The sequence below is a fragment of the Elephantulus edwardii genome, unplaced genomic scaffold (genome assembly GCF_000299155.1).
Source record: "Elephantulus edwardii isolate Elephantulus edwardi_28Jun2011 unplaced genomic scaffold, EleEdw1.0 scaffold00017, whole genome shotgun sequence".
In the NCBI taxonomy this organism is placed as follows: domain Eukaryota; kingdom Metazoa; phylum Chordata; class Mammalia; order Macroscelidea; family Macroscelididae; genus Elephantulus; species Elephantulus edwardii.
In genome coordinates, this window is record NW_006399767.1 from 10088080 (window position 1) to 10111673 (window position 23594).

The window sequence follows — 23594 nt, forward strand, 5'->3', positions numbered from 1 at the left end:
CATACCTATTTAATCTGTTGTTGTTGTTGATTGCCTTCGAGATGAGCATGACTCACAGCCACCCTATGAAACCTGTCTACAACTATTGATATTTAACAAAGTTCATAGAGTTTCCGGAGGCTGTATGCTGAGCAAATTATCCAAGAAGGTGGACGCTAAAAGAGGAATATAACATCAGGATCAGAGTGAGATTCATGAAAAACCTGTGTTATGCAAATGACACAACCTTGATTGCTAAAAGTGAGGAGAACTTGAAGCACTTGTTGCTGAAGATAAATAAATGCATCCATCAGTATGGATTGCATCTCAATGTCAAGAAAACAAAGATTTTTACCACTAGAAAGATAGGCAACATCATGATGGATGGAGAGGAGATTGAAACTGTCAACAACTCTATCTTGCCTGGATCCACAACTAACATCCTTGGTTCCAGCAGTCAGGAAATCAGGAGACACATTGCACTGGGAAAATCTACAGTTAGGGACCTCTTCAAATTTTTGAGGAGTAATGATGTCAGTTGGAGGACTAAGGTGCATCTAACTCAGGCCATAGTCTTTCCAATTATTTGTTATGCATCTGAAAGCTTGACGATGAATAAGGATGACAGAAGTGGAATTGACAGTTTTGAGCTGTGGTGTTGGAGAAGAGCACTTAACATCCCATGGACGGCCAAGAGACCAAAGAGCTATATCTTGGAGAGGATGCTCTTTGAAGGCAAGAATGATGGGGTTTCACCTCACATACTCTGGGCATGTGACTATAGGACGGGCTGTTCTTTGGAGAGGGACATGATGCTGGGAAGGGTGAAGGGTCAGAGAAGGACAAGAAGACCCTCAACCAGGGGAATTGACACAGTCACTATTGCAATGGGCTCTTGTGTGTTAGGAAATGTGAGGATGACACAGGATAGAACAAGGTTCAGATCTTTTGTTCATAGGGTCACTATGAGTCATATTCAACTCGACGGCTCCTAACAACAACAACTACAACAATGAAACAACTAGAATTTTATGGTTTCCATTTACACATTTTGGTATTAAATTTTTAAAGTTTGTTTTTGTATGTATTGTGAGAGAAGAATCCCTTTTCGTCTTTCTTCCTGTGGATATTAATTTTTTTATCACACCATTTATTTAAGAGATTCCTCTTGTCCAGTTGACTGTCCTTAACACTCTTCCAAAAATTTAACTAACTATAGATGTGTAGACTTATTTCTAAACTCTCAGTGGTCTTCAGTTAATCTACTGTTATGCCAGGATTTGGCTGTTTTGATTGCTGTAGGTGAACGTTATTGGTGTTAGCAGCCATCATCTCAGCTCTGACTTGTAACAGCTTCATGTACAGCAGAATGAAACACTGACCAATCTTGATATCTTCACAGTTGCTGTTGTGCCTGAGCACATTGTTCAGCCACTGTGTCAGTCCCCTATCTTCTTCCAGTTATTGTTAGGTGCTGTCATGCTACCTGTGACTCAGAGCAACCTTATGAACACAGTCCAGAATCTCACCCTATCCTGCGCCATCATCCCAATCTCTGTCATGCTCAAGTCCATTTTGGTAGTCATGTTGTCAATCCAATTCGGTGAGGATTTTAATCTATTTTGCTGACCCCTCTACCTGCCCAGAATGATATCTTTTTTCCCCAGGAATTAGCCTCTCCTGACAAAAATTCTAATTTATATGAGATGAATTTTCATTGTCCTTGTCTCTATTGAACACTAATTGAACTTCCTCTGACGCTAATTATTATTATTATATATTATAATATATTACATTATTTTATTATTTTGACATCTATTAATATATAATTATATATAATAATATTTAGATATAATTATATTATGATTATTATATGTTGTGTTGTTGTTAAGTGCCATCAAATTGAACATGCCTCATAGTGACCCTATGAACAGAAGACCTGAACTTTGCTCTATAACTGTTGTCATTTCTCTAAGTTCATAGAGTTTCCAGAGGCATGTATAATAACATTTTACATTTTATCCATTTTAAGTGAGCATTTCGGTAACATTAAGTACATTCATGTTGTGTGTCTATTGTAATATCCATTTTCAAAGGTTTTTTTTTCTCTCTCTCTTACCAGGAGAATTTGTTTTTCTTAAACAAAAGGTATGTGAAGTCTAGATGTGCAAAGGTAGAATTTTGAAGGAAAAATTAGTTTCTACATCCAAAGATTTTGAAGACCAGCCTTGTTAAACACTAAAAGACTTGAGTCACCTGGAAATCATAGTAAAGTGTACATTCTGATTCAGTACATCCAGGGTAGAACTAAGACTCTACATTCCTAACAAGTTTCTAGAGACGCCCTTGGTTGTTGGTGAGATTATGCACACTAAGCAATAGGTAAAAAGCTTACCTTGAATTCCCTCCTGTCAAGAAAGCTTTTCCTTTGAGCATCATTGTGTAAAGTTTGGGATGGGGGAATAGGGGGTGTGGAGTTCTTCATATGATTGGGCTTAGGAGTAAGTAAACTTATGCTTATCTTCCTGAAATTGTAGAACATCTTACTTATTCTAGCTTTTATTCCATTCTGTTGTTGTTGTTGTTATGTGCCATTGAGTTGCCTGCAACTCATAACAACCCTATGTATAACATATGTATAACAGCCCTAAACCCTGCTTTGTCCTTTGCCAGTCTCACTGTTTACGACACCCCCCCCCCGCTAATCCAGTCACTGAATCAATCCACCTCATAGAGGGTCTTCCTCTCCTGTGCTGTCCCTCCATCCTCCCAAGCATGACTTTTCTCTCCAAGGACTGGTCCCTCCTTGCAATATGTCCAAAGTATGTCAGACGAAGCTTGAGAATCCTTGCCTCCAAGAAGCAGCCTGGTCTCACCCTCTCCAGAATGAACCTGTTTGTCTTCTTAGCAGTCCATGGTATATTCAATACTCTTCTTCAACACCACGCCTCAAAGGCATCAATTCTCCTTCTGTCCTCGCTAGTCATTGCCCAACTCTCTGATGCATAGCAAGTGATTGCAAAGACCATAGCCTGTATCAAGCACACCTTAATTCCCAGAGTGATACCATTGCTCTTCCGTACTCTGGAGAGTTCCCTAATAGCAGACTTTCTCGTTGCAATATGTCTTTTAATTTCCTGGCTACTGATGCCAAGAGTGTCTACTCTGGAACTAAGCAAACTAAAGCTGTTAACTATCTCAATCTCTTCACCTTCCATCCTGATGCTGCCAATTCTACTAATGTCAAAAGATTGGGTATGAGTGTCTTAAATTGTATTAGTTTCCTAGGGCTACTGACACAATTACTGGATGACTTAAAATACCAGCAATGAGTTGTTTCATAGTTCTGAAAGTTAAAAGTCTGAAACCAAGTTGTCATCAGGACCAGGCTCTCTCTGAGGCATTTAGGGAAGGAAGCTTGCCTCTGTCCAGCTTCTAAAAGACATTGGTGTTCTTTATCTAGTAGATACTTCGATCCAGTCTCTGCCTTTCTCTCTTCACATGGCCGTCTTCCTTAGCATCTGTGTCACTCTGTATCTCTTCTCTTGTTAGAAGGATACCTTTTCTCTCATTATAATATTGAATTAGGACCTACCTATTCCATCATTTTAACTAGTCACATCTTCAAAGACCTTATTTCCAAAAAATTCATGCTCACAGGTACTGTGAGTGAGACTCCAAAATATCTTTTGGGAAAATAAGTATCAACTTATAACAGGTATTATTATCTTGTGTTATTCTTTTTAAAAATGTATTATTATTATTATTAATGAAAATTTACAGAGATTTTGGATTTCTATTCATTCATTGTTGTGCTTTTCTCCCTGTCCACCCCTCTACTTTTTGAAGGCATTTTCATATGTATTATTTCATGTGAACCTCACAGAGATATTGGGAAACAAGTGGGTAAGCTATTATTATTGTCTGTTACAGATGAGAGAGAGAGAGAGAGAAGGAGAGAACGAGTGCAAAAGCGCTTTGAGGCTAGTTCAATTCTCCTTCCCTTTCCCTCTTTTATTTGTAGGTGAAAAAAATTAAGAGGAGAAAGAAGTGTCTTGTTCAAAGTTGGTTCCAAACTTAAAACAGTATCAGCTGAAATTCTGTGATAATCATGCATATTCCACTTAAATAAAATTTGTTTCTGAAGTCTTAATTCTCCTCATCCTCATGATACATCTCTGATGTTGTCATTCAATCTGCATTTTGTACAACAATATGCACATACTTGGCTTTGCACTGTATAAAAGGACAGAGAAGAGAAAGTAAAACGCAATCTGTTTCACAACTTAGAAGGAAGAAAGAAATGCTAAAGGAAGATGTGACACAAGCTAATTGGAAAAACGCAGGGGAAAATTATGCCCCTCGGTTTGCCTATGCACTGTTTCTCCTAACACTTCAACAGGCCTCTGATGTTTATGCAGAAGTGTGTGCAGAATTTCCAACCTCAGTTAATGTTATCAATGAAATATGTCATAAACAAATTACTTAGATACTCCCACTGGATCCAATTAAGACTTCAGAATCTTTTATATCATGCTCCCAGCATGAGAGATGAAGCACTAGTTGAAAATACTTTTGTCATTCCTATGCCTCAGTCTATTAGATAGTGTGCATCATTGAGTCAACTCAACTCACATTAACCCTACAAATAGCAATCTGAAACCCTGCCCTATCCTGTGCCATACTCGTGATCTCTGGCATGTCCAAGTCCTATCCTATGCCATACCATATTTGAGCCCATTGTTATAGTCAGTGTGTCAATCTATTTTGCTGAAGTTCTCTTCTTTTTCTGACCCTCCACTTTTCCCAGTATGATATCTTTTTTCCAAGGACTGGGCCCTCCGGACAGCACAAATTTTGCCCAAAATAAGTGTCAAATTTACACCATCTTCTCTTCTCAGGAGCAACCTTGTTACATTTCCTCCAATAATTAAAAGGCAACTAGATAGAATCTAGAAATCAGCTGCTATGAATGCATCAAGACCATTGCTTAGCATCATCTATCTAAACATAGCCCAACAATAGCAGGCTTACTTCCTTCCGTAGACAAGGGAAGGGAAGTTGTGACTTTTGCTACTCCTTGGTTACAGTGGTTGAAATCGTTAGTTGGGAGTGGAATGTGGAGAAGATGACATGATTATTAACGAACAGGAAAAATATCCCTATTGTTATTTATTTCTTTACCTTCAAATAAACTGAAAATATCAGGTGATATGTTTTGCCGACTTCAATATTCCAGACCTACAGATGGAGCAATCTCTGTTAAATTTACAACCTCTGATAGACCAAACGTGCTTGCTTGAGGGATCCTGTTATTAAGATGTGGAGGCCACACAAATTTCTTTAGTACTTATGAACATAAGAATCCCCAGGGTATCATTCTGAATTCTGAGACTTACAAGAAAAGATCTATATCTCAAGGAGAATATTTCTTGCTTCTCATTCATTTTGGCCTCAACTCAGGGGCACAATAGTATGTCTTTACCATGATGGCTTTTAGTTTCTTCCTCTGGGAAAAATCCATTGGAAGACTTATATTAGAGTTCTTAGGATTTATTTTTAGAGTTCTTAGGAGAAAAGACCGTTTCTAACTTCTTTGTGTCTGATTCACTAAACAAGTGAAAATGGAGTGGTTAAAAGAATTAAGTGCGATCTAGGCATCCCTTAATTTTACAGGTGAGGACTTTGTTACCCCAAACAAGACCCAATTCTGACTTAGGACAACCTCATCTGTTATAGTGGCTTAGTGGTAGGGAGTTGTGCTGCCAACCCAAAGGCATGTGATTTGAATCCACCAACGGCTCTGCAGGAGAATGGGCAATCTCCTCCCTTGCAAATGACAAGTCTCTGAAAACCTGCTGGAGTCAATTCTAGCTCAACGGTACTTAACAACAACAACATATATTAGGAAGGAGTTGGTGGTAGTGTTATATGCCATTGAGTCGACTCATAGCAAAACAATAGATCTGGATCCTGTTCTAGCCTCATCATCTCTGACACACATGAGCCTATTGCTGTTATAACCATATCAATTCATCTTATTGAGGGTCTTCCTCTCTTTCACTGACTCCCCCATCTTTCCAAGCTTGATATCCCTTTCCAGGGATTAGTCTCTCCTAGCGGCATGCCCAGAATGTGTGAGACCAAATTTCACCATGTTTACCTGAAAGGAGGACTCTGGCTGCACCTTTTCCAAAGCACATATGTTTTGGCAATCTATGCAGTATTTAGTACTGTTCTCTAACACCACAACCCAAAGGCATTGATTTTCCTCCTGAGTAGAAACTTTATTTGTACTTTTATTACAGTTGAGCTTTTCAATAAGTACTTGTTTTGGGGTTATTGCATTTTCCTGTGATCTTCATGAAACAGGTCTTCTTGCCAAGCTTCCATAGAACTGCTGAATGCAGCCAGACTACTAAACTTTAGGTTAATAGTAACCATTTGCACCGACCTCCTATCTTAGCCAGGGGAACCCTTATCTTGCAGACTACTGGGGGTAGCCCCTAATCTTCTGATTCCCACTGCTTAGTCCAGAAGCAGAAATCTGTTTTCAGACTCTAGTATAATTTCATTGTTCTTGGGAAAATTCCCTTTCTGAAAAGAAACACTAGCTCTTTGATCCCAGATTGTAACTTCCTGGGTGACAGGCTGGAGTATTGTGTGTATAGTATAATTACTGGTGTAAGGTGGTTTTTTGTTGGTGTTTTATTTATTTTTTTTAACTTCATTTTTTTATGAGGATACAGTAAATAGAACATTTTCTTCCTTACTTCACCACTTGGAAAAGGTTTTCATTTCCCCTTTGGGCTTGGGGAATTATAAAAGACAGATTCCTTTTCAGTTATCCCCCTGACTTAAACCTGAGCATAAAATTCCGATGAGAATGAGCTCAGATTAACTTTTTTCAAGATAGAGAAAACTGAATTAGGGCTCCTTGACATAAAAGCTAGCTCAGTTTCTGTATCTGTAATTGTGAAAATATTTTTCTTTAAATAAAAAAACCAACAACCAAAGAAACAAAACTCCCCCCCAAACTTCCTTCCAAAGCAGAAATATAAACATACAGGTCTGCAGTAAATGGTGAATTCTATTATTCTTGTTAGGTGCTGTTCAGTCACTTTTGACTCCTTAGTGACACTGAGAATAACAGAATGCAACACTGCCCATCCTTCACTGTCTTCATAATCTGTGTGTGAGCCCACTGTTGTGCTCTGGTGTCAATATATTTCACTGAGGGCCTTCCTGCCCATGTTGCCAAGCATAATCTCCTTCTCCAGGGTCTGCATTCTTCTGATCACATGCCTAACGTATGTGAAAGGAAACCTTGTCATGTTGGCCTCCAAAGAGCATCCTAGCTATGCTTTTCCTGAGGTAGATCTGCTTGTTATTTTGGGAAGCTGGTCTGCTCCTGTTCTAATCACCCCCTTGGAAACCCTGTGCACAGTTCTGCACTATCCTATAGGGTCACCATGAGTCAGAACACATGTCAGTAGGAAGAAGCAGTCTCCAAATGCTACATAGCCTGTACCAACCTAACCAGGAAATTCCGATGTCTAAGAGATTCTTTTTTGTTTGTTTATTTGTTCATTCTATTGTTAAGTTACCTTTGCTAATTCGACGATATACCTTTAATCTTGAGTGAGCTCTGGTGGCATAGTGGCTAAGGAGTTGTGTTTCCAGCCCAGAGACAGGGTGATTTGAATCCACCCACTGATGGTTGGGCGGTCTCCTCCTGTGTGTTTACAGCCTCTGAAAACCCTGGAGAGTCAGCTATGAGTTGATGCTGACTCAAAGGCGATGTATAAAAACAGCCCCTAATTGTAAACAACTAGGTTAGAGATTCTCAATCCTAATAGAGCACTTGAAGGTATCAAAGGTATTCAAGGTATTAAAAAAATTTTTTTGAAACTAATCCCAGATCAGATAAATTAAGTCTGAACCTTTGAGAGTGGACTATGGATATGACATTTTGTGCTTTCATGTGAAGAAGTTCCTAGAAAATACTCCACTGACATTAAAAAAAATACTAATTTTTGACAGAAGTTTTCTCAAGGGACAAGAGTTGCAGTAATCTTATTGAATATATTTTATTACTCTTATTTTAGTGCCAATGAATTTTTACTGTTGTATTTGAGAGGTATGCATTGATGAGAGATTATTGAGAGTTAAGATTTAGTTTGTGATTTCTCTATAACATCCAGGCCCTGTTAGGCTATTAAGATGCAGTAGTAAAAACAAAACACTTAGAGTGCTGCATACCATTCTGTTGTGTGAATGTACCAGTTTTTCTATACATTTGTTTGTTGCTGGACACGTTGGGTGCTTCCATCTGAAGCTACAATAAACATCGATGTGTGTACATATGTTTGTGACACAGCCCTGGTTTCTTTAGGGTATATTTCCAAAAGTGGAATAGCTGGGTCAAATAGTATTTCTATTTTCAACTTATTGAGAAAGCACCAGACTGCTTTCCATAGTGGTTGCACCATTTTACATCCCCACTTGCAGTGAATAAGGCTTGCAATCTCTACATCCTCGCCAGAATTTGTTGTCTCCTGTCCTGTTGACCTTTGCTATTATTGCTGGGGTGAAATGTTATCTCATTGTTATTTTGATTTGCATCTCTCTAATAAATAGGGTTTTTTTAGCAACTTTGGCTAAAATCATCAAACAAAAGAATAATTCTTTAAAACTGCTTACAACCAAAAAAATCCCTAAACATTCACAGGTCCCCAAACACCAGTGCTGTAGAGGGGGCAGAACTCAATGTCAAGATATTCTTGTTTGGTAGGAGGATTGCAAGAATTACAGGGTTATTCCCTGAATGTGGAGGACATGGTTTTATGATCAAGAACTGGAACTCATTTCCATAGCATCTTACATAACAAATAAAAATATGTCAAGGGAGGAAAAGAAAACTTTTGACAGTGGCCTAATTAAGTGTAAAGCATATTTCCTCCCTCAGGTCTGAGATTCTAGGGGGGCGAGGGGGGAGGCTCAAGTGAGAAGACATCTTCTTCAAATTAAGCCGCGTGGGAAGGAGTTCTGTGCACTTGAGCCTGCAGATATGTATCACACTCTGGTTTCCTGTACTCTTGTACATTTCTGAGATGGAAGAGTTCCAGCTTTTAGCTTTCCTGCCTCAACCATTGCACGTGACACTTAGGTCAAAAGAATAACATGATGGTCCTGTAAATATTTGTCACAAACATTCCTAGAGTTTGAGAGAGCACAAAGGCTTCTGCTGGACTCCTATAGAAAATTGCCAGGAATCTGACACAGATCTGATCCTTTGGCTTTGTCTGTTAATCCGCTTTGAGTTCCAGCCCTCTTCATCTTTGGCTCTTGAACAACTTAAAACATTGTTGCACTGGAGAATGATGTCTGTCTCCCAAACTCAGTGACTTTGTAAAGAACGTTGTACACGCGCCTATCCCTAATTGTACAAAATACGATACCCTTTGGCCTTTTACACTTCATGGTGACTAGTACAACCTGTTTTAGGATTTTTTTTTATTTTTTATTTTTTTTAGCCAATAGACCATGACTGTAGTTCTTCATATGTTTGCTTTCACTGTTGAATGTATTGTTCTATACACAAAACTCTGAATACAAAGAGAAGTCTGTTGACTCTTTATTATGGCATAAGCTGAGCCTTTATTATGACGGAGATGTTTACATTTAAACCAACCAAACAAAAATCCGCTGCCAGGTTGACTTGGATTTATTGCACCATTGTAGGACAGAGTCAAACTGTCCCTATAGGGTTTCTTTCCAAGACTATTACTCTTTACAGAAACAGAACTTTCTCCTGCAGAGTGTCTGGTAAGTTGGAATTGCCATTAATTTTGTTAGAATCTGGGTGCTTAAACACAGTGACAAAGACCTGCTGTCATTGTTATGTGCCTTCGAGTTGGAACCAACTCATAGCTGACCCTCCAGCAAGTTTTCAAAGGTTCTAAATCACATGGGAGGAGATTTTCCATCATTTTCTTATTAAGCAATTGGTGGATTTGAACTACCTGCTTTTGAATTGAAAGTGTAACTCTTTACCCAGTAGACCACCAGAGCACTTCGTAAGCTACCAGATGGTTAAAGAAATTCATTCCTGTAAAAATAGCACTAACTCATACCTGGTTCTCTAGTGGATTTTCAGAGACTTGTTGTTACTGTTGCTATGTGCTGTAATATCGACTACTAAACATGGTGACTCTATGAACAATAACTCTGAACCCTGCCTTACCTTGATCCCTTCTTACTGTCTCTGATACACCAGCCCCCATTGATTGCCACAGTCACTGTGCCAATCCATCTCAGCCAAGGTCTTCCTCTCCTGAATTGACCCTCGGCTGTTCCAAACACGATGTCCTTCTCCAAGGGCTGGCCCTTCCTGGTAATATGCCTAAAATATGTGAGATGGAGTTTCATAATCCTTGCCATCAAGAAGCAACCTGGTTTTCCTCTCTCTGCCAACAGATCTGTTTATTCTCTTGGAGGCCCATCGTATATTCAAAACTCTTCTCCAGCACATAACCCAAAGGTATCAAGTTTTCTTCGGTCATCCTTAGTTCATTGTCCAGCTCTCTGATGTATAGCAATCATTTACAAAGACCATGCCCTGGATCAGGTGCACCTTGGTCTCTAGACTGACATCATTGGTGGCTAGCAGTCTGGAGACGTCCCTGACAGCAGACTTAGTCTTTTGATTTCCTGACTGCTGGTGCCAAGAGTGATGACTGTGGACAATTGTTAAAAATCTCAATCTCTTCTCCATCCATCATGATGTTGCCATTTGGCCCAGTGGTGAGAATCTTTGTTTTATTGATGTTGAGTTTCAATTCATGTTGAAGGCTGCAGTTCTTGACTTTCTGCGGCAAAATGCTTCAAGTCCTCCTTAATATTAGCAAGATTGTGTCATCTGCATAACACAGGGTGTTGAGTCTTCCTCCAATCCTGATGCCACACTTTTCATAAAGTCTAGCCTCCTGAATGATCTGTTCCTCATATAGATTGAGGAGGCAGTGAAGGGAAAAACACACCCCTGACACTCTCCTTTCTTGATTTTGAACCACACAGTGTTTCCTTGTTTTGTTCATATGACTGCTTCCTGGTAGCATTGTTTAATAATTTGCTTTCTATGGTCAGTACATTTATGAAGTGGATACCATATTTTTTGTGATTAATTTTTTAAAAATAATTTAAATGAGCATTTACAGAGATTTTGAATTTCCATCCATTCATTGCTGCACTTCTCTCCCCTCCCAGCCCTTCCCCCACCCCAGTTCGCGCCTCTCTTTGAAAAGTAAAAGAAACACTCTCTCCCTGGTACACAATCCTTCCACACCCCTCCCACCACCCCAAGTACATTTCACTATGCAACCTTAATTGTGGACTCTTGTGATAACCATAATCCCCTATCATACATCGCTTTTAAATTATTCTCTCCCTCATCTGTTTCAGTGCAGTATACACAATTTATCCAGTTTTTCTCAGTCTTACCCCAACCCTAATATCAGTACCATTTTATAGCAGTGGCACCATGCAATGTTTGTCCTTTTGCAACTGAGATATTTCACTCAGCATAATGTCCTCCAGGGTCACCTATTTTGAATAATATTGCAGGAGTTCCTTGTTTTTCAATGCAGCATAGTATTCCATTGTGTGAATATACCACAGCTTCTCTATCCATTCGTTTGTTGATGGGCACCTGGCTTGTTTCCAACTCCTTGCTATTGTGAACAAAGCCGCGATAAACATGCGTGTGCATATATCTGCTTGGATGTCAGTTATGGTCTCTTTGGGATATATTCCCAGTAGTGGAATTGCTGGGTCAAATGGCATCTCTATTTGCAACTTTTTGAGAAAGCGCCGTACCGCCTTCCACAGTGGTTGCACCATACCATATGTTTTATATATACTATCGTCCAGTCTTTGAGAGAGAGAGCTGGACAGTCTCCTCCCATGTGATTTACAGCCTTTGAGAACCCACTGGAGGGTTAGTTCTGACTTGATGACAATGAGTAGTTTTTGGGTTTTTTTTTAATCATTCAGTCATATAATATTCCTAGAGGCAGATATTTCCACACACAATTTGCTGACGAGGAAACTAAAGACAAGTGTGTATCAGTTATCGGCTAGACAGAAAAAAATCCTCAAACTTAGTTATTTTCAACAATATGTCATTTGTTTTGCTTATGTGCCTGTAATTTGGGCAGCGCTCCTTGGACATTTACTTCATAAGGGTATCGTATGGGACAGCTCAAAGTCTAAGGGCTGGAATTCCTGAAGTCTTTCTCACTCATTCCCATGTCTGCAGGTGGATGCCAACTTCTAATGAAGAACTTAGCTAGGACTGTCAGGCACAACAGGATGCAATACCTCTGCATGGGCTCTGGGCTTCCTCGTCTCATGGAGGTTGGCCCCCAAGAGAAGAATCCCAAAAGAGAAAGGGCTAATTGAAACTGTATCAGCCATTATAGCCTAATCTCAAAAGTCACTCATAGTGTTCTTTCTGGCACATTCAAGTAAAAGAGATAGCCACAGTCATGCTCCATCCAACAAGAAGGAAAAAATAGACACCACTTTTGTTGCAGATATGCCTAGAGGTTACTTTTATGACATACAAAGACTGTTAAACTTGCATTTCATGAGTATCTCCTTGGTTCTCAGGGTTTCAAAAACATGAAAAAAAGTTATAGACTCTTTTTGGGCACTTTGGTATAATAACTATTTTTCAATAAGAGGCAAATTCTAAAACAATATATACTGAGGTATAAGAAATCATTAATCCTGTCACAGTGTCCCTGATTGGTGCCAAGGTTAGCAAGGTTGGTGGTTTGAATCCACCCAGAGGGGAAAAGAAAGACAGACAAAGACCATTGATAACATCCAAAGGACTGGAGCCATGAGCATAATGTCCTCTGGAACACAGAAGACCCTTGGGACTTGGAGTTGATTCAGTGACACCTTTGGTTCGTTTGACCCTGGAGTAAGGTAGGATAGATGGTGGAGCCAACAAGGAAAGACTGGGACCAAGCAAATCCTGCAGCATTTCAAAACTGCCCCTTTCCATTTTTCCTTCTCTTTCTTTCTTATAAATCTTATCTCTCCTCTTCTTTCTCTTTCACTTTGTAAACTAAAGGAAAACGGCATATTGATAGGCCCCGAATCCATAGGCACGACTTGGAAAGAAGGACTATGTTTTCAGAAGCAGATGAAGTGCCTGGTGTAGAGAGAGAGAAACTGCTGAGGAGAGCAAAGGTAGGACTTGGGGGACTTCAGCAAAAGGAATGGAGGCTTACATGCTTAATGTGTAGAGTCCAGAAAAAGAAAAGCTTTGTTCAAGAATCGAAAATATCAAGACAGTGATGTTGTTGTTTTGTACCAGCAAGTAAAACTGTGACCCTTATCAACCATACATGTCAGAGGAGAACTGTGATAAGGATTGCAGAAGCTGACCTCCCAGTCTTTCGCCCCTGGTACAGCTGCCTGGTTCAAACTGCTAACCTTCCAGTTAGCAGCTGAGTGCTTTATCATTGCACCACCAAGGATTCTTAAGATAGCAACACTAAAAAAAAAAAAACAACTCACAAACTTACTGTCTTTGAATTGGTTCCAACTCATAGTGACCCTCTATCAGGTTTGCAAGGATGTATATCCCCTTTTCCTCCCTCTGAGCCACTGGTGGTTAGGTTAACAATGTAAGTTGCTACAGACCATATTAGCCCAAGATAGGAATTGCTGTGGTTGTTAGGTGTCATTAAGTTGACCATTACTCATAGTGACCCTGTAAGATAGCAGTGTTGTTGTGGCGTATTGGAGAGTCGAAACCGACCCCTAGCTGACCTTCTCATGGGTTTATACATGACACAGTTAATCACACAGGAGGAGATTGTCCATCCTCCTTCATAACAGCTGGTGGCCTCAAACAGCGTGCCTTTGGGATTGCAGTGCAGCTTCTTGCCACGAGGCCACCAGAGCTCCCTAAGCCATAGCAGAGTGTAAAACCAACTGCTGGCTCTTCTGAGGGAGGAGCCTTGTGTGGCTGCACAGTCTGCATGCCCAGGAAACTGGCTCTCGCACATGAGAGACAATAGGTGACCAGGAAGCCATGCAGGATTGACTGTGAAGGCTAATGAATGGCTACAGTGACAGCTGCAAGACAAAAGTAAGAGCTAGGATGAAGACTAAGAAGAAATATTATTTGTAGTTGAGTACTGTCAGTGGGCACCGACCTATATTATATAGCTCACCCTCCAGCTGGTTTTCAGAGGCTGTACATGGAATGGGAGGAGATTACCTGTCTTTTCCCACCACGTTCCTCTGTGTGGACAATGTAATTCTATACCACTATGTTACCAGAACTCCCTTGCTTGTTGTTGTTGTTGTGTACCATCAAGTCAGAATCTATTCTTGCTGACCTTCCAGTGGGGTTCAAAGGCAGTGAAAGCACATGGGAGGAGATTGCCCATCTTTCTCCTGTGGAGCAGCTGATGGATTCAAACCGCATACCTTTGGGATCGCAGCACCATTTCCTACCACAGCCACCAAAGTTCCCTTGCTGTTGCTGTTGCTGTTGTTGTTAGGTGGCCTCAAGTTGAGTGCGACTCAAAGCGGCCCTATGAACAGCTGACCTGAACTTTACCCTATCCTGTGCTATCCTCATCTCTGACATACTCGAGTCTGTTGTTGAGATCACGATGCCATTCCATCTCATTGAGGGTCTTTCTCTCCTTCACTGACCCTCCTTCTTTCCAAGCATAATGTCCCTTTGCAAGGAATAACCTCACCTAGCTACATGTCCAAAATATGAACTATGAAGCTTTGCTGTCTTTGCTTACTTGCTTAGGTCCTCTCAAATTCACTGCCAATCAGAAACTACTCCTGACCCTCCATTCATATTCCAAGGCTACAGTCACTTGTTGTTAGGGACCTCTCCAAAGTACTGAAGAGCAATGGTGTCTCTCTAGAGAATAAGGTGCGTCTGATATAGGCCATGGTCTTTGCAATCACTTGTTGTGCATTAGAGAGCTGGTGAATTGATGCCTTTGAGCTGTGGTGCTGGAGAAGAGTATTGAGAGTACCATGGACTGCTAGGAAAACAAACAGATTCATCCTGGAAAGGGTTAAACCGGGTGACTTCTTGGAGGCAAGGATTCTGAAGCTCCTAACTTACTTTGGACATGTTGTAAGGAGAGACCAGTCCTTGGAGAAGGACATCATGCTTGGGAGGGTGGAGGGACAGTGCAGGAAAGGAAGGCCCTCTGTGAGGTGGATTGATTCAGTTACTTGGGTAATCGGGATGGGAGTGTCAGAAACAGTACGATTGGCACAGGATAGAGCAGAGTTTACGGATGTTGTACATAGGGTCACTATGAGTCATAAGCGACTCGATGGCATATAATAACAATAACACCACCACAGTCACTTGAGAAGACATTGCCCATCTTTCTCCCTGGGGGCTGCTGGTGGGGGATTTCTTCTCAGAGGAGGTGATGTCTTTGAGTAAGCAGTCCGACTCTTTGAAGACAAAGCCACCAGAGCTCCCTTGCTTAGGTCCTGAAACAACAGAATTTCATAAGAAAATGGCTAGCAGATCAAGACCCGCAAGGATTTATAAAAGCTTCATTCGTTCAGAAATAGTTTAGACATGATAGAACAGGAAAGTAGAGCCACGTAGGAGCGGAAAGAAGTTGAAAGAGGGAACATTGATGTCAAGTTGGAAAGAGCAGTTCTTTGTCAAAGAATTTGGGGGTGAATAGAGGCTCAGCCAGTAGTAGATGAACATGAAGTGGAAAGTAGGCTGAAAGGTACCCCAAGAGGCCTGAAACATAACAGTGTTATGCAACGAAGTTGTAGACTTAGAGCCCTTATTAGACGAGGCAGCTACTCACAGGATCAATGGTATCGCTGGTTCCAGCTCGCCTGTTATGCGCTGTCAAGTTGAGGTTAACCCTCTAGTGAGTTTTCAGTGGCTGTGAACTACAGAGAAGGAGATTACTAACCTTTCTCCTCTGGAACAACTGGTGGATTCAAACCATGTCCCTTTGGGTTGCTTGCACAACCTTTTACCCACTAGGCCAGCAGAGCTCCTTTGATTCTCATAGATACTCTACCTGAGTAGTCCTGTAGGTGTGGAGTTGTGACTTCCTTTGGAGGACATACTAATACAACTATATTCGGTTGTTTATACAACTAGCAGATGAGCTAAAGTAATGATGACAGATCCTGGGTTAATACAGGACTCCCTGACGATAGCACGCACTGGCTACCTGTCTCAAAGAATATGTGTAAATTTACCTGCAGTTCTTCCTCTCACACTGCACAGGTGGCTTCTGCATTAGGTTGATTCAGCTTTTAAGCTCCACTGTAGCTAGATGATGCCTTGTTGTTTTGGATTGTCAAGTTGGACCCAACCCACAGCTGACCCTCCAGTAAGTTTTCAGAGGCAGTAAATTGCGTGAAAGGAGATTGCTCATCTGTCTCCCTCGGAGCAGCTGATGCATTCAAACGGCATACTTCTTTACTGGCAGTGCAATTCCTTACCACTGAGCCACCAGAGCTCTCTAGATGGTGCTTTAGAATTCCTGAAAGTCTCGGTTGTGTGCTTGCTACTTGGTTGTTTCTAGAAGGAAAAAATGCTAAAATAATTCCGTTAAGTTATAAGCCTTTAGCTATTGAGAAAAGGCATGTTATAAGTCCTTTAAGGATGAACCTCTCCATGTTCATGTGAGTACAAATCACCAAGCCTCACCCATGCTATCATTCTTTTATGAATATCATCCTGTGAACCACGGATCTGAACCTTGCCCCATCCTGTGCCATCATCATGCTCTCCACCAACATCAAACCTTTTGTTGTAGTCACTGTGTAAATCCTTCTCATTGATGATCTTCCCCTCTTTCACTGAACCTTTCCCAGCTTGATGTCTTCTTCCAATGTCTGACCATTCTGACAACATGCATAATTTATAAGAGACGAAGTTTCACCATCCTTCCGTCTAAGAAGCTCGCTGGTTACACTTCCCCCAAGATGGGATCATTATTAGTTTCCCTTCATTGTCCATATACCAACTTCTGTGTACCTGGTTTACTCAAGTGACATCATAAGCCAACAGGTTCACAAGGCAAGCAGTTTGAATGCATCAGCTATTCTGTAGAAGAGAGATGGACAATCTTCTCACATGTAATACCTGCCTTTGGGTCAGCTCTGAGTTGGTTCGACCTCAATGGCACATAACATATATACCCATAGCTGACCCTCCAGATGGTTTTCAAAATTCTGTGACAAAGTAGGTGAGCATATATGGAAGAAATGTCTGTATAACTTAGTGAAATACATTCCACTTTATGTTACAAAGTCTTTCAAGGATAAAACATTCAAAATACAAGATAGACCAAGGAACATTTTGTCATTGTTATGTGCTGTAGAGTTGCTTACGACTCATAGCAACTGTGTGTACAACAGCTCTGAACCCTGCTTTATCTTGAGCCAACCTCATTATCTCTGACACACCCACCCCCATTACCCTAGTCACTGAATCAATCCATTTCAGCCAAGATCTTCCTCTCTTGTGCTGTCCCTCTCCAAGGACTGGTCCCTCCTTTCAACATGCCCAAAGTATGTCAGACAGAGCTTCAAAATCCTTGCCTCCAAGAAGCAGCCTGGGCAGCATCATGATAGATGGTGATGAGTTTGAGATTGTTGACAGCTTCAGTTTGCTTGGCTCCACAATCAACACTATTGGTATCAGTAGCCAGAAAATCAAAAATATGAATTGCATTGGGGAAAAAACCTGTTGTTAAGGACCTTTCCATGTTACTGAAGAGAACGTAGTCAGTCTAGAGACTAAGGTGCACCTGATATAGGCCATGGTATTCCCAATTACTTGCTATCCATCAGAGAGCTGGACAATTACTAAGGATTATAGAAGAATTGATGCCTTTGAGTTGTGATGCTGGAGAAGAGTATTAAATATACTATGTACTGGAGAGGGTGAAGAAATGTTAATGAAACAAAATGCATTCCCCCCCCCCTTACGGTTTCAAATCCCACAGACCAACTAACTTTTAAAGAAATAGCACATGCTGAGTTCCATTGTGGTGTTCAAGGAGAAAAGCCAGCTTTGCCTGAAAGAGCTGTGAAAAAACTCCTCCCTTTACCAGCTACTTATCTATGTGAGGCCAGATTTTTCCTCATATGCTTGAACTAAATAACAGTAGATTGAATGCAGATCCAGATAGGAGAATCCAGCTGACTTCTATTAAGCCAGTTATTAAAGATTTTTTAAAGAATATGAAACAATGTCACTTCACTCATTAGATTTCTTAGGTTTTAAAAGTATAGTTCTCTTCCAGAAACTACTATGTTAACATTGAATAAGTTTGTTATTGTTACATTTAAAGACATAAGAACATTTCCTGCTTGAATTCTTAATCTAGTAAATAGTAGTTGCTCTTACCCATATTGAAAAGAAGAAGCTCTCTGAGACCCTCAATGATATTTAGGTGTATAAAAGTTTTCTGAGGGGACAATGGTTTTAGCACTGGTGTCTTAAATAAATCTCCTCTTGAATGTCAGGAAATTATAGAGACAATGGCCCTCCAGGAGGAAATCTGCTCCCTCCTGTTGCTTATGAGGAAATGAGGCTAGGAGAGGGGAGGTAACTTATTTGTCCAAGGTCATACAGCAGCAACTTAGAGGCAGAGAGGGGCCTAGATCCACTATCTTTTGCTGTCGAGTTCTACAGGAGGCCAAGGGGGGTTTTATTTGTTGAATTTTGGGGGTTGTTGTTGTTTTGTTCCCATTGTTGGCTTTTCCCCTGCAGGATCTTCTTCAGAGTGACAGCATCAGCATTATGAGATCCTCTTAGACTCTCCTCGGGAGCCATGCGTCTGTTTAAACAGGCCCTAAATATCCATTACTTTTCAGGCATCTGTGTTTGTCACTGCTGAAGGCAAAAGCCAATAAAATCTGGTCCATCTTTTGAGGAGAGAGGAGTCAAACTGAACTATTGCATTAATGGGACTAAGTGGCTACAATCCATCTTTATCTCTAAGTGCATGGCAATGATCAGCACGGAATCCAGCGCCCATCTGTAAATGTGCCATCATCACTAGCCATTCCGGTGACAATTCCTCGTTCACCTTAATTGCTCAATGTCCCAGCTATCAGAAGCCAAGTCATCTGGTATCAGCCATCGACACAGAACTCAGAGTTTGTACAACTCCCAGTCTTCAGACTAGCAGCCTCTCTTTCTCTCTAGCCTTTTGCAGTTGAAGAAGAGAACACTATTCTTATCTTTACTGACAGCTTGTGTTCATCCTTACTCTGTGGCTCAGGCACCTACAGCTAAGACTTCACAATCCACTGCCTTGGCAGCATTTTTCCAAGTCAGCCAACTGCCTTGAGTTAAATCACAGTCCACTGCCCCTTGTGAGTGCCGTATGCATCTAAAATAGCTCACAAAATGCAGAGTCTTTTACCTATGTGAGGAGCACTGGGGCACAGTGGATTAGGTACAGGGCTGCTAACTCAAAGGTCAGTGGTTCAAAAACCACCAGCCTCCCCATGGGAGATCGGTGAGGCACTGTGCTCCTGTAAAGTTTTATAGCCTTGAAAACCCAATAGGTATTGTTCTTGTCTGTGATACTGGGTTTCTATGAGTCAGATTTGATTTGCTCTCCATAGATACGATTATCTGTCCTTGAACTCTGGTGACCCAGTATTTAAAGCATCAAGTACCAACTGAAAGATTCATGGTTTAACCCACCACCAGGTCAGCAGGGAGAGGGATGCGACAGTCTGGTGCTGTAAAGATTACATCTTTGGAAGCCTGTGGTCCTATAGGAACACTGTGAATCAGAATTGAACCAATGACAATGAACTCTTTACAGAAAGCCAGAGGAAAAGGTCCAAATGAGTATTTTACTTATACAACTCATACTCATTGCTCTTGAGTTGGAACTCACTTAGCTGACCTTCTAGTAGTTTTTTTTTGAGACTAGAAAGCATCCCATGAGAGGAGAATGCCCATCTTTCTCCCATGGTATTGCTAGTGGATTTGAACTGCCAAAGAGAGACATCACCTTTGGGTTAGGAGCACAGCTCTGTATGCTACCAGAGCTCTCCAAGTTCCAAAGCATCTTAAGGAAATTCTTAAAACATCTAAGGATGTTTGTTTACTTTATGAGTACAGTAACTGGAACATTAACATTTCTGTCCATTCTGTTTCCTGCTTCAGTCTACTAAACTCCTTTCCCCCCAAAACCAACAACTTCTTGCCATTGAGTTGGAACTGACTTAGAGATGATCCTCCAATGGTTTCTTGCCCATTCATTCTCTTATCTTCATTCCCCTCCACTATGTCCCTCCCTCCCAATATATAGTTCAAAATAGACATATGTAACATTTAGTTTTTCCTTTATATCCTTCCTTACATTGTAACTAACTAACTAACTAACTAACTAACTAACTAACTAACCCCTGGAAGAAAGATGACTTAAGGGACTAAGAACCAGGTGTCTGTCAAAATGTTTCTGGGGAACTGATACCAAAACCTCAAGTTAGCACCCAGCTGCTATTAAATTAATCGCTGTCTGTTCTGAGTGTAGCATGCAAGCTAAGGCTTTGTCAGTAACTTTAGCTTTGTGTGCAGGTGCAGCACCCACCGTGGTGCCCTTCCACCTTTCAGAATTCAGATAACAGAACCCATGCTGTCTCAACTACTCAGAGTGCGGCTATTTCTAGCATGGAGGAAAAGTGAGAACTAAATAGGGAGTGTGGCTCCTGAAGTAGCTAAGAGGAAGGCAAAGAACTGTAATTTTATAGTAATTACTTACAACCAGCACTGTAAAAAGCTCCATTCTAAATCTGAGCCTCTGCTGGGGATGATTTTAAGAAATAAGCCCACAGGTAGGCTTTAATGTGTGAAAGATCTGCCACTTCCTCCTATCTATATCCTTCTGAATATGTGCTAGTGTATGTCTTTCTTTCGTTCCTCTTCCTCTTATTCCTGCCTCCATGTAAATGACCATTCTGGGGTGGTAATTAGTTGGCTTGCTTTGAGTTTCAACCAATAAAGTTGGGAGTTTTGCAAGTACACCTGGAGAGGCTGCCCATGCCACACCCTCCCTGTGAGACAAGTCTCAGTTTTGTAGCCTCTGGATGGGGCCATCATTGTAAGTGGAGGCCAAATCAGACAGGAATGAGGAAGTTCTTTTTCACCTCATAATCATACTGGGAGCCAGTAAATAACTCAGTGGAAACAAATTATACAGAGGCTGGCTCATAATTTGTGTGTGTGTGTGTGTGTGTGTGTGTGTGTTTGATCAAAAATAGATTCTTTATGAAATTCTTGGTTCTGCATCCCACTCAAATACAGTAGAGAGACATGTAAAAACAATTAACACCAACAGAAACAAATCAAACTTCCAATTGAACAGTATTTAGAGGAAGGTTGGAGGAAAGAACAATTTAATGAGCAGAGTATGCAAATTATGTATATTTTGGTACTGCATGTTTCTATATCCTTCCATCTGCTCCTTCCACTGAAGTCCCAAGCTTCCTTAAGGAATTGCATGTTTTTAACCCTTCTTACAATTTTCTCCAATGCTTTGTTGTTTGCTAAAGAATGATTTTTAGTACAAAAGATCAAGTATTAGTCAGAAATACTAATTAGCATATTGATTAAACCTTGAGCTTGTTGATTAGTTTAAATATCCTGGGAGATGGTGATTTATCAGAAATTGATTTATTTGTATTCATAAAATCCTCCTAAATCACAGAACGGGATGTTAGAAGGTAAATTGCAGAGGAAATTACTATTAGTAGGCATGGCAGTTCTCCATACTACCACCTTAGGGAGCTCTGGTGGCCTAGTGGCAAGAAGCTGTACTGCAACCCTGAAGGCACATGGTTCAAATCCACCACTGCTTCCTGGGAGAAGTATGGGCAATCTCCTCCCATATGATTAACTGTTTCTGAAAACCTGCTGGAGGGTCAGCTAGGAGTCAGTTCCCACTGGACAGCACAGAACAACAGCTGCCCTTTGAGGTTTGACTTGGAAATGCATGAGGTTTGCATTTCTCAGTTGAGCTTTTGACTACAATTCTATATTCCTTCGTGAAAAGCTCTTCAACTCAGGGCTCTGATCTTCTTCCTTCCAGGCCGGCATTGACGGAGAAAGCATCGGGAACTGCCCTTTCTCTCAGCGCCTCTTTATGATCCTCTGGCTGAAAGGAGTTGTGTTCAATGTCACCACTGTGGACCTGAAAAGGTAAAGGGGAATGAATGGGGAATGCATTTATTTTTTTAAATTGAGGTTTTAATGAAAGTTTATAGAGACTTTGTATTTCCATTCATTCATTGTTGTACCTTTCCCTCCCTGCCCATCCCTCCCTCCAGTTCTCTTTTCTCTTTGAAAAGATAAAAAAAAAATTATTTCATTGTTATACAGTCCCCCTTGCCCAGTCCACTTTACTATGCAGCTCTTATTCTGGACTCTTGTCATGAAAATAATATCTAATCATATATTCTTTTTAAACAGTTCTCTCCCTCATCTGTTTCAGTGCAGTGTACATTATTTATCCCCTCTTTTCTCAGTTTTCCCCAAACCTCAATGTCAGTTCTGTTTTACAACAGTAGCATTTTTCAGTATTTGTCCTTTTGTGACTGAGATATTTCACTCAGCATAATGATTATAAACAAAATGGGTGATGGTGGGGAATGCATTCAGATGCAAGGAACAGAGAACCTTCCATGAGGGCAGCACCTTTCCCATGGTTCCCACCAAATGTCTGTTTCCACTTATGGAATAGAAATGAAACAGTAGCCACACATATTACAGAGAAGACTGCAAAAATGAGTACCACACTCCAGTGCTTTTGCTGCTCCATTAGCAAAGCGGAAGGAAGGAATGGATTTTGGCTATATAATTAGAGAGAGTTTATTTCATATAACAACAGAGGAGGAAGCCGTTTTGGCAGCACTATGTCCTTGTCCTGCAGGACACTATTGAGTCTACAGATGTGCAAGTTTGAGTCTCTAGGCATTTGAGACTCAGATCATGTCCTAGATTCCAAATAGGGTCATAGATTTAAAAGTACAAGGCTGAATTGCAGGTATAGTTAAGTCTTTAGCATAACTTTATTTGGGGCAACAATTCACTTTATACTATTGTTTTCTGGGTTGTGAAACTGTAGAGTTGATTCCAAGCTCATTCTTCCCACGTCCTTGTTGTCAGTTGGGTACCAAGTCCAAGCCAATCTCTCACTGTATTCTCTTACCTCCAAGCCCTCATATGCATTCTCATGCCCCGCCACTGCTAGCCAGACAGGTTTTCATTCCTTAATATGATCTTTTTCTTACTAGGTACTCTCATTCTCTTTAATCTATCCCTTAAAACATCATAACTTTGTTCTGTATCTCCATCTTCTTGTTGGGTTTTTAATATAGTTTTAAAATTATTATTATCATTAATTTTAATGAAAATTTGAGATGGATAGAATGTAGAACAGATTATCTGGGAGGCTGGGCTCTATGAGGAGAAATGTGGGGTCAAGATTGGTGGACAACTTATCAACAATCTGCGTTATGCAGATGACACAACCCTG

The 23594-nt window shown here is 40.7% G+C and overlaps 1 protein-coding gene across 2 annotated transcripts in view; it reads left to right on the plus strand.

Annotated features, from left to right (window-relative positions):
- Positions 1–23594, plus strand: part of CLIC5 (chloride intracellular channel 5) — a 269785-nt gene that overhangs the window by 156167 nt on the left and 90024 nt on the right. For both annotated transcript variants that reach the window (XM_006881933.1, XM_006881934.1), the window contains exon 2: positions 22149–22258. In XM_006881933.1, coding sequence (XP_006881995.1) covers positions 22149–22258 — 110 coding nt within the window. The remainder of the gene's footprint in view (positions 1–22148; positions 22259–23594) is intronic.